The sequence below is a fragment of the Poecilia reticulata genome, linkage group LG17 (genome assembly GCF_000633615.1).
Source record: "Poecilia reticulata strain Guanapo linkage group LG17, Guppy_female_1.0+MT, whole genome shotgun sequence".
NCBI lineage: Eukaryota > Metazoa > Chordata > Actinopteri > Cyprinodontiformes > Poeciliidae > Poecilia > Poecilia reticulata.
Genome location: NC_024347.1, coordinates 20975234 through 20987500, shown reverse-complemented (window position 1 = coordinate 20987500; position 12267 = coordinate 20975234). Strand labels below are relative to the sequence as shown.

Here is a 12267-nt window from a genome sequence, read left to right as displayed (position 1 = left end):
ACCTTTTATTATGATGAAATACAATTGAATTGAGTGAGACTGTCAGGTTGTACATGCTGCTAAGCCTTGGCCCGTTGATAAAGAGTCCCACGAGAGCCTTGTCACTCCAGCCAGCGTCGCCGCTTTAACTGATTCACACAAACCTTCTCCTTTCTGTCACTCACCCGCAAATCCAAACAACAGCTTCTTTCTGCTCCCCTTATCAGACCGACTGACAGGGTCACCAGGTTAGCACCACACTGGGCATGCTCAGTCATTCACTTATTGATATTGATTTTTTTTTTTTTTCTTCGTCGTCTTCTGATTTGAACAGTTTGTATGTGGGCGAAGAATGATATTGGCGGGTCAAGATGGAAAGCAAAAGATAGAACTCTGCCTGCTGATAGAGGACGAAGCCTTCTCTCCATCGCCTTTCTCCTTTGCAGGCTGGAGTGAAGGAGCCCCACATCCAACCGTCTCTTTCTGGCTGCCATTCAGCCCCATCGATCTGACTCGGAGCCCAGCTACCCCAAGGGAGCCTGAGGCCCAGAGACACACTGCCTCTTTTGTGGAGGAGATCCACAGGTTCAGACTGACAGCCGACAGTGCTGATAAAAATATGTCCCCCGCCTTCCTGCATTGTCTACAGCAGACATGCTGTTCAAGATGTGTAACCTTTAGAAAGCTGGCCGAGCTCGAGCCGTCGTGCTGACGGCCGTAATCAGCGGAGGCTGGAATGCTGCCCAAAGCATCACACCCTTTGGCATTCTCTGATCTCTCCATCCGATCTCACTGTATTATTTCCCCGTGTGGTAGGCTGTGATAGTGAAATCACTTTCCTGTGCCCTAATAATTTAGAAATGTCACAATACTTCAGTGACTCTCATAGGCCAATTACTGTAATGCTTCCCCTGTGTGTCCCCGCACTTCGTTTTGCACATGGCTTTGCCTTTAAATCATGGGCTCTAAATTATTTTGAAAGTTCTCTACCCAAGGTGTGAAATTGCTGATTGCATGTCTGGCATGTCTCACCCTGGCTGACCTGAAACCCCGGCTGTCTTTCCTCTCCAGGGAGGAGAAGGAGCGCTGGATCAGAGCCAAGTACGAGCAGAAGCTGTTCCTGGTCGGGCTGCCTCAGTCGGATGTTCCTCTGGGGCAACAGCTGCTCCGGGCAGTGGTGGAGGATGACTTGAGGCTGGTGGTGCTGCTGCTGGCCCACGGCACCAAGGAGGAGGTCAATGAGACTTACGGTGATGGGGATGGACGCACTGCGCTGCACCTCTCGTGTGCCATGGCCAATGTTGTCATCACGCAGCTGCTCATCTGGGTGAGTATAGGCTCAACTGAGCTCGGAAGGGAGGGGGGGGGAGTAGAAGGGCGTCCAGCATTGGTTGGCATTGGGTTGACCTTTTGGTTTACTTCTGAAGATGTGATTGTTTGTTTGTTTTTTCTTCTTTTTTTTTTTTTTAAAGGTACCAGTTTGGATTAGAATAAAAGTAGGTCAGGCCAACACTAAGGAACAAAGAACAAGTTTGTTTTTTTTCTAAGAACAGTGTTTGTTTACTCCAAAATATGCACCTTTCTCACCTTCAAGCAGTTGGTGTGCTTAGAAGAACGGAGTATTTGACTCTTGTCGTAATTATATTTTCTATAAATGCTCAGGTTTAGTTAAAAAAAAATGTTGGAAAAATGTTGAAAGTTTTAATATTTTGACTTGCTTTAAGAATTTTTTATGCATTTCATTGGGGTTTTACTGACAAGCACGCATCAGTGCATAATTGTGAATTGAAACAAAAGAAGACATGAGTTATTATGTGGCTTGTGTTTCTGTTGTTTCCCCCTTGAATTCTTACTTTGTCACAGCACTTTTTATTGCAGTTGGAGCTGCATGTCTTTGAGGGATTTCATACCAACTTTGCACATCTGGAAGCTGAAATTGTTGCCTATTTTTGTTCTGTGCAAAATATCTTAAGCTCAGACTGAAAGAACAAGGCTACGGTTAGCGATGGCATTTGGTGTTTTTGTCAGAACAAGAACATCCAGCCCAGTCTTTGGTCTTTTTGCTGTCTCTGACAGGAATGATCTCTTGTTTAGCTCCACACACAATATTTTTCTTGCAGGCCAAAAAAGTTTTATTTTCATCTGATCAGATCACCTTTATCCACATGTTTGTTGCAGGAAAAGCTGCTGGCTAACTCCCAATCCTTATTGTTTTTATTCAGCGATGACACAGATTTTTGGAATACAAAACTAACTTTTGTCCTGTTGCCAGATTCTCCAATCTGAGTTGTGTATTACCATGAACATCTATCGTCTTTAACGTGTTCTACTGTTTTTTAACTATGGATTTATGTTTAGAGCTTGAGAATTTATTTCATCACCTAGCCTTGTATTAAACTTCTCCACAACTTTATTTCTGACCATTCTGGTAAGATTCTGGTAAGAGTTGCGCAACAAATCAAATCATAATTGTCATTACGTCTCCAATGCACGTTGCAATGCAAGCCCGGCTTTGATGCAGTATTTAGTAGACTGCAATATTTCAGGTGCAGTGAATTGGAATTTTCCTCGCCAGTGTCGATGCTACATTTTGATCGTCTGTGTGTTCAAGAGCATATTATCAGCTTGCAGTTTTTTTTCTGTCAAACATTGATTTGGGGTATTGTATAATGGTATAAAATGGTAGAACAGCATCATAGCATTTGAGCCAAACTCCACTCGCTCCATTTGGGCCTGTGAGACGCTTGTGGCCTGGTTTAAATAAAATAATTTGCTAAGGTTGACCAGGTAGGGACAGACAAAATCCTTATAGGAATTTAGAGAAGACATATTGAGGTTATGTTTTCTCTAACATAAGAAAACATAACCTTTGATTCTGATGTACAGTCAGAATCAAACTTTCCTGTCATTTTCTGCCGCAGTATGGCGTGGATGTGAAAAGCCGAGACGCTCGGAGCCAAACGCCGCTGTCCTACGCCCGGCGAGCCGGGAGCCAAGAATGCGCCGACATCCTGCTGCAGCACGGCTGCCCCAACGATTCCAACAGCTTAAGCTCCGTCCCCACGTCCAATGTGAGCCTCCGCAATCCCAACATCAACAACAACAACGCCCAGTGTGAGCTCAACCGCAGCATCAGCATCATGTAGAAGCCAGAGAGAAGCTAGCTGCAGACGACGACAGAAAAGAAAAAAAAAAAAAGAAACACCCAAACCCGCCCATTGTGTACTTGTTGTACTTCCTCTGTTTCACACTGTGTAACCCAGAATCAGCACCAATGGAGAGATATCAGGTATCGAGTTACTGAAGATATTCCACTGCGCTGCAAGCTTGGACATTGTACATTTTTAAATATATATTTTTTTTTTATTCTTTTTTTTTTTAATTTTTCTTCTTAACTTTATTCAGTCTTGGTCTGAAATGATCGCGATCAGCTTTAAGATTTATGTTTTTGAAGCCTCAACCAAACAGATTACTTCCTTCTGCATTTATGCCATATAGAAAAAAAAACGCATATCCTTAACACTCAAAGCATTTCCTACTATGTCGTCCTCTTCCCTTTTGTAATGGGAACAGAGAAATATAATGAGCGTGAGTCAGAAAACGGCTTCAAATTTTCAAGCTTAAGCATCAACACGCAGAACAGTAAAAAAGTAGTTTCTACAAGTGAGAAAAACACTGACGCAGGGAGAAACTTAATCTCTCATAACAGTGACTGTTACAGCTTTCACAGTGATGTATGTCTTCAACACTCTATCATATACAAAAGCAAAGCAATTATGGTTAAAGAGGCCAAATGATTTCGACACTTAATTCACAGGGAAATGGATTTGGATCATCGTAGAAAGAGCTGATTGCAGAATTCCTATTGGGTGAGAGTGAGTCATTTTCTATGGCACAATCTTTCAGTAAACGGACTATAAAGGAATTAAGGGCCATGATGTTTTAGGACTATTAAGTCGCACTGCTTTGTGAGTGTGCCTCTTCAATCAAAATTCATTCAGATTCAAAGGTTTGATTGAAACTGTGAACTTCTACCATTACGATCTCTTTGTTAGAGTTATTATTTCTTTTAAGATTGAGTGGATTGTGTTGGTAATTGCTTCAGAGATTCAGTCAGTTTAACAGCACAGGATTCTGGGAGATCGGCTGATAGATGTAGAACTGGTACTCTAGAGATCATATCCGCTATTATTGCTGTGAAATACATATGCGGTACCTTGTGTGTGTGTGCGTGCGTGTGTGTGTATGCATGTGTGTGTGCGTGTGTGTGTGATTGAACATCTGCTTCAGGGGCATTTCTGTGGAGAAGTCATAAACATAAAGTAAAAATTTGGGAACATAACTGGGTTTCATTGTACAGATATCTGTAAAAAGTAGTTCATGTTCCTTTGCCTTATTCCTTAGGAGAACCGTTTGACCTAGCTCAGACTTTTAGTCTAAATGAAAAAAATGACCCCTGTCCTTTTCCTTTAGCATTTCCTGTCCTCGCATCATGTGAGCGTAAAAGCTGGGAGACAACAAAATGCATTTTTGTGACTGAAGTAAAGGCGGTAAAAGGGATTGCAATCAGAAAGAGGCTAATAGAGAGAAGTTTTCTTCCATACAACTGTGCAGTATTCTACAGATTTTTTTTTTCATCGTTTATCTGGTTTGTAAGTATTTTAAAATGTTTTTTTTTATTTTTGGTTTACAAAGGCAAAAATATTTGTTTACAGGGCTAATAACTACAAGGTACCTTATCTGCAATACTCATGTTGATGCTTTATGGATTTTAACTTCTCCCAGTTGTTTTTATATATGGCCAGAAGAGGATACTTGCAAAACTGAGGAAGGAATTATTTGACATTTTTTGTAAATGTGCTATTTTTTTTGTTCAAAGTTGATGTAGGCTAACAAAAAAATAATAATTAAGGAATTATCAAGCTACATTTTGAGATGCAACAAAAACATGCACATCCAACAATACACCACATTCACCACTGCAACCGTGTTATGTCTAATACGAATATGAAGGTGGCAGCAAAGAATCCTTAACTGGTACCGTTGTCCCTGCAGGAAGCCTGCTGACACGTGAATCTTGCACTATTTGAGTGCACTATTAAGAATTGATGGAAAATAGTGTGTAGCAGAAATGTCTTCCTTTAAACCAAATGGCATTTGAATTAGTAGAAATGTGAACTTGTGAATTAGAACTCGGATACTGGTCTGTGTGAGATCCTCATATTATCTTGACCTTGAGTAAATTAATATTTCTTAACAGCCAATTGTGTCGTAGTTGTAAACCGAGGAGAGCTGTAGCAGCCTTCTTTTACAACAGGAAAACTCTGGCCAGTGAGGCATTTTTCTCTGATATCTCAACAAAGACCATTTAAACCTTGAGAACAGAATAACTTCAAATATTTTTGATGATTTTCGACACCTTAATATGTCATGACACTGATAACCAGCACATACCTGGTAGAAATGCTGGGATTGCTGATATCACCTGCACTGTTCGAAAAGTTGAATATTAACCCAAAAGGTAATTTTTTCGGTGTGCTCTTAGACAGCTTGAGTACAGTAAGTCAAGAGCTTATTGTGCAATCTTGACTTTGTAGTGCCAAAGTTAGTCTATCTGTGCCAGCTTTCGCATTGGTTGAGATGGTTGTTCTCTTATATGCGTGTTTAACGGCTAAGTGGATACATTTGGCTTGGTTGAATGTTTGGGTACTAACTAGATGTCTTAATACCACTGGGTACATCTTGTGGAAAAGCACATTTCTGCCAAAAACGTCAAACAATTCCTTCAAGACCTCAAATGTCCACCTGAGTTTTGCTCAGATTTTCGACTCGTACTGTACTGTGATATAAGCCTTATTTCTGATCATTACTTGACCACCTTATTTCACTGAGACTTTTTCATGGCTCAGTGGGATGACAGAAGAGCTCCATATGTACAGCAATTACCCTGAAACCCTATTTACATACTGTAGACGATAGGAAGAAAAAAACACTAGAATTACCCGCCTGTTTGAACCCAAACAAACAATATAAAATGTATATATTAGCTTAGTGCTTTTATCGAAAGGAAAGCTCCTCTCTCGTCCTGGAGAGACGAACTAAACGATTTTGGTCATTTTGATCCATAAGTTGTTTTTGTTTCTCTTTGAACATATTTTTTTAAGGTCCTTCTGTTTGGGTCTCAACATTAGCCAACCATCTTTGGTACTTGTGTATAATGATGTACATTTGACATATTTATAATGCAGTATGTAAATATCTTTTTGTGTGTTTTGTTTTTTGTTTTGTTTGTTTTACCTATTGTATTTCCTTTTACGTTCAGAACGTGAAACAAAGTAAAAGCTAAAGAGTAACATGTTGTATGCTTGGATGCTTGGCTGACTCTTGACCTATTAATAAACACTCAAATAAAACATTGTAGCCTTTCCCAAAATTTGGGGAAACTGACACATTTTTCTAGTGTTTGCGTKGTTCGTTTGTTCTCTGCTGGGCTCTTCTGGATCCTGTGAAGTTTAGAGAAACAACAGGTTTACCTGTCATCATCACATTCATCAAAATAAGCTTTGTATTGATTACAGATTTTAGGAATGTGAATTAAAAATTGTGTTTGTTTGTTTTTCCCAGAGAACCAACCATTTGGGGGGATTTTTTAAAATTAAGAATCGAGTCTACAATTTTAATTACTTTTCACTGTATACAAAGTGCTCATACTTATGCACATGTAGCAGCAATGTCCCTGAATTAAGTTTCACCTCAACTACATGCTTTTTTTTTTCTGGCTGGAATGTTTTGAACACTCGTAAGTGTATTTAAAACAGACACACAAGTGTGTGTACAAATTTTCATACAGCTTAGGACTTTGGAGAATCGGTTCAGTTCAGGGAACTTGAAGTTAGCCTTCAAAATCATTGTCCTGTTAAAACTTCTAGTTCTGTTCAAGTATGAATCACCAACCAGACCCTTGCTGTTTATTATAAATTAAGTAAAACATTTTTTTTTTATTAAGTCCAGGAATGGCCCAAGGACCAGCAGTTGGAAGATCTGGAACACTAAAAACAAATGGCAAAATAAAATATTTTAATTTAGTACAAGATTTGGCTCCATGAGGAGTGTATGTAAACTTATAAATGGAACTATACGTGCAGATGACTTAGACATAAGGTGAGACTTTTTATTCTATTAGTATGTTCTTTCTCTTTTCTATATTGTTTCGTCACACTGAAACGGCTCGCCCAACCTTGTCTTCGGTCACATAACGTAACCTCCTCACTTCCTTCCTGCAGGACCCCCGAGAGTCACTGAAAGAGGATTAAGATAAAGAGCCGAGCTTAGTGTCAAGCACCAAAACACCTCAGGGAAAACCCAAAGATCCTACTGTTCAGAGAAGTCGACCTCCCACTAATCCAGTTCTTATTTCCTGCTAATCTTGTCTCAGCATATCTTTATCCTCTTCCACTCTGTTGGTCGGCTTTGTTTGTCTTTTATCACCTGCTCATCGCCTTAGTTTGCCTTCTTCCTGCCTCTGTGCTAGCCTAACACTGTGGAGTCTTGATTTGAGGCCAAGAAAATGAATTTCCTCCATATGAGCATCATTAGGCTCAATTACACATCAAGTTGTACAGGTGCATCTTGATAAATTAGGATCTCAGAAAAAGTAAATTATATCAGTAACTCATTCGAAAAAGGAAGTTCATACAACACAACAATTATTATTAAAAACAATAATTGATGCACATCAGATGTTCAGGGTAGTGTGTCAGAAAATTAGAAGATTACATAGGACGCACATAAAAACATTTTCAACTTGGAAAAGTTGTGGCCTACACAATCATTGGGAAAACTGACACCTTGACATTTGACTACAGTCATTAACACCCACTACAAAGATGGTGAGCTACAAAAGTTTGTTGCTAAAGAAGCTTGATATTCAGAGTCCTGGATCCATCCATATTAATGGAAAGTTCAGTGGAAGGTAAAAGTTTAGGTAAAAAAGTTTTCAAATGCAACAGAGAAAATTGCAGCTTTCAAAAGACTGTGACACAAAAACTATTCAAGAGTTTGGGGGAGATGGACTGTGGCTGGAGTCAGTTTCATTTTACTTGGTACCTTGTCACATTCCCAAAAGCACAAACACCTACTTTAATGACCATTGTGTCATTATGCTTGACAGACCATCAAACTGGTCAGACCGAAAGTTTATCCATTCTGAATACTAACCTGTCCTTCCAGGGCCCAGAAGTGAGGCAGGATTCACCCTGGACATTACCAGTTCATCACAGCATTCAACCTAACTCCAAAAAAAAAATAAAAAATCTTCATATTGTCAACAGAAAAATGAGACACCAGATCCCGCAACACAGACAAGCTGACAGGTGCTGACCTTCCCTAACACCTCTTAAGAGTCACAAGCTGATCACTGAAATTCCTTGCTGCATAAATGCATTAATTCATACAAAAGAAACACGTCGTCATACGTTTGACAAAATTAAACAAACTTAAGTGTTTAGTAACTATATCAAATTCAGGAGTTAAAAATAGGCCTACGAGGTCCACGTTTAAATGTCTTGCTCACACTGACCACTTGAATAATTCAAACGTCCTGATACGAATGTTCGCGATACAATTCATGACCACGCTTCCCATCGTGACAGACCCCGGCCACTTCTGTTTGTTGTGGCAAGACTGGAGCGCTCGCTCGCTCCCTCGTGCTGCTGTGTGTTTTGATATTTCATCAGGGCTCCGCTAAACAGTGAGGAGGGCTCTCTGCCGCCCACCTCTTCTCAGACAAATTGCCTCAGAGATTGCAGAGGTGGGTCTGAGGCTGATGGATGGGTACACAAAGACCTGATGAGACCATATTTGCAAACATTAAATCCATATTTCCATAACACCTCCAAGCTGCTTTGCACCAGACCACTTTAACAGCCTGTTAATGACGTGCTCAGTCCACGTTGCGTCAAGGTGTGAATAAAGGTGTTTGTTGCTTACCAGAATGTTTTACTGTGGCTGTATTTGCCACATTAACCTCCAGCTTCTGCACAGTTCAGAATAATCTGGGATTTTGATTTAATGTTAATTTCACAAAACTGACCATTGCTGAACGAAATGCAGCCACTGGATGAATTTGTTAATTGGGAAGAAGAAAATGGTCATGTGGTTATTTTTGTTCACATGGCTACTAATTAAGATGTTGTATACAGTGTTACGGGGGTTCTCAACTCTACCAATGAGGCCTTTATTAATCCTAGTTGCTTTCTTATTATTTAATCTTGACCTTAACAGAGGCAGGATGAGGCCTGCAGTATTTTACATATTGTTCTGGCTTTGTATTGTTCCTGAGTAATTCTCAGGCGAGTTCTTATAGTAATTTTGGCAGACTGGCCCATCAGATGGTTCACCACTGTTCTGTGTGTTTTTTACTATTTGTGGCTCTTGTTGCGGTTTGCCGGAGTTCAAAAGCTTCAGAAATGCCTTTGTTACATTTTTCATACTAATATCAAATCAGTTTCTCTTCTATTATTCTTTAAATCGGAGTGTGATTCTGTTTTTGCTTTTTTCACAGAGGTCTTGTTTAAGTTATTTCTTGATTCTATAGGTCTGGCAGTAGCCACACAGTTTATTTTTGGCTGATATTAGAACGTCCTGTTCTAGAACATGACAAAAAACAAAATGCGGTCAAATACTTTCTTGCAGCACTGTCATTTGCATCTTTTTCACTTTTCAACCGTTCCTGGCATATTTAAAGTGGTCTTTGGGCGTCTAAGCTAGCAGAGCCTCATAAGCAGCTCCGCATCCTGTTACGTCTTCATCCGGTTTTGCAACCGTCAATTTCAGCTCTATCAAGTTTGAATTTATGTTAAACTCTGCCCTTTCTGACTCATTTAAACCCACACCTCCACACTAATCTGAATACCATCTCACTAATGTGAACATTTTAGTCCATCTCTGCCAACCTAACTCCTTCACCTCTCTATCTTCCTCATCACATCCCCATTGAAATCTTTTGTCTTCTAAAAAAAAAAAACCCCAAAAAAAAACACTCTGTTCTCACCAACTTCCTTCCATTCTCCCTTCCCCTCTTTCCCTGTTGGCTTTTGCCTGCATTTTGCTGTTAATTTGCCTGAGAATGCATTAGATGTAATGAAGGCTGAGGGCCGAGGGAATCCTCCAGGGTTCCATTAATCATCCCCCCTCAGACAGGCAACCTTGATTACAAGTGGCAAGAAATTCATTAGAGCCAGGCCTCTGACAACTCTTATCTCCGCCACTAGATCTGACTCATTAGGCAGCCAAATTAAAGCTATGATGGCCCTGATGAAACTCATCGCTTGTTTATCTTGTGCGATTTGATGCATCTGCCCATACATCACTGTATCCACAACCGCCCGGACCCTCCTAAGAAGTCAGGCCTCCAGTCAGCGTCAAGCACTCAACGCCAACTCCATCGGCCAATAATGAGGTCCCTCGCTGTCCTTTCCCTCTCGCTGCAGGTGGGGATGAGGAAATAGTTACACGTGGAAGGAGCTGATAATTCAATTTGGGAGCCACTTCTCCAGCTTTAAAAGAAGAGCTTGGTGCGACTCTGAAAGAATCAACATAGTTAATTTAATGGGGAGGAGCAAAAAACAAAAAAAAAACAAAACATATGAATGCAGCCTCTTTTCTTCACAGCACCTTGAAAATTGCCATCTTGAAGTCAAAGGGTRAGTTTTGTCACTGCTCCTCATCATCACCTCGAAATAGCAGCTGCACTCTGGCACACTATCGTGGAATTGATCGGCTATATTAGTCAGCTCTTGTGCCATAATAAAACTTCCCACTTGCTCATCACTCCTTGAATCCCCATCCAAGTGTCACAGTCTTGATGTATGAGGTGGACGGTGAAATAAACTTTACCCAGGTCAACGAAGGCCTGTTTACGCTCTGAGGTCACACTATATTTTGAGATGGCGAGTGTAATGAGGCTCAAAGAGAAACAAAAAAAAGAATCACACTTTCCTCACTCATTTAAAACAGAGACAATTACTTTGAAAATATCTATGATGAAACTTTTTTATTTTATATATAACCTGCCTCATCGTAGTTCTTATAAAACGGTGCAGTGAAGTGTTATTAAAGGCATCGGCTTTTCTAGAATGAAATATTTCAGGTAAACTGGACGCTGGCGCAAAAAGTCTCCATAAACAGCTGCTTTTCTGCTTTCTCTAAAATATGTTCATATGATTTTAGCAACAAATTGTTACTCTGGCTGCATTGTTTAGAATAATTAAATTCTTGATCTACATGTTTTTCTGGAATATGTATATTCTATATTTATATCTATATTTTGTTGCTGCTTCTAAAGGGGAAAGACATGGAGGTGAAATGTAACTTTTCACCATAATGACAGGCATTGGTCTTATTTGTAAAGTGATATCTTTTTTTTCTTGTTTTTTTTATATTCAATACAATATTTTTTGTGGTACTTGAACTCCATGCAGTTTTTGTTTACACTTATGTATTCTAATAATTGCCTACACTTCTGAACATTTCAGTGCATTTCAAATCTTCATAAAACAGCTGGATTATAAATAAAGCATAATCTTCATAAAAAAAACAACAGTTTCATGTTCACAATGGGATTTTAATGACCATTTGAAGCTCTTGTTGTGGCTAAAATACACTTTTTGAGATATTATGTAAAAAAAAAACAAACGTTGCTGTAAAAAGGTGTGTTACTGTGGGTGCAAATGTAACTGATGGAGAAGTTCACAGTGTGCTGGATGCGCTCTTCCCTAATGAGGATCCATCAGTTCACCAACATGGCTTCCTAAAAAGAAATCAATCACTGCAGCTACTAAAAAAGACACTCATCTATGCTCCAGGTAAATATGCCTCTGTAAAAAAAAAAAAAAATTTAAATCATTTGAAACTTAAGAAGATTCAAAATTACCTACGTGATTTTGCTAATCAAATAAAAACAGTCACTGAGAAATCAATGATCAGCACTTAAACCTGTCACGCTTTAAAAGTCTGTATAATAATAGTAGACCTTTAGACCAGTTGAATATAAAGTATAATAATAATAATAATAATAATAATAATAATAATAATAATAATAATAATAATAATAATAATAATAATAATAATTAATAATAATAAATAAGAATAACACTTTGATTATGTTTTTTTTTCACCCATACATTCCATGTCCCATTTAAAAATTTTTGATGTATTCTTTTACAATCATAAAGTAAGTAGCTCACATCTATGTTTTATAAAAAGTGATTCAATCTGGATTCCAGTAAT

At 39.1% G+C, this 12267-nt stretch overlaps 1 protein-coding gene across 3 annotated transcripts in view; it reads left to right on the top strand.

The window, feature by feature from the left end:
• The window catches only part of agap3 (ArfGAP with GTPase domain, ankyrin repeat and PH domain 3), a 150886-nt gene extending 144456 nt beyond the window's left edge, over window positions 1-6430 (top strand). For all 3 annotated transcript variants that reach the window (XM_008434265.2, XM_008434268.2, XM_008434264.2), the window contains exons 17-18: window positions 1051-1306; window positions 2901-6430. In XM_008434265.2, coding sequence (XP_008432487.1) covers window positions 1051-1306; window positions 2901-3125 — 481 coding nt within the window. In that variant the 3' untranslated portion in view covers window positions 3126-6430. The remainder of the gene's footprint in view (window positions 1-1050; window positions 1307-2900) is intronic.
• The last annotated feature ends 5837 nt before the right edge of the window (window positions 6431-12267 follow it).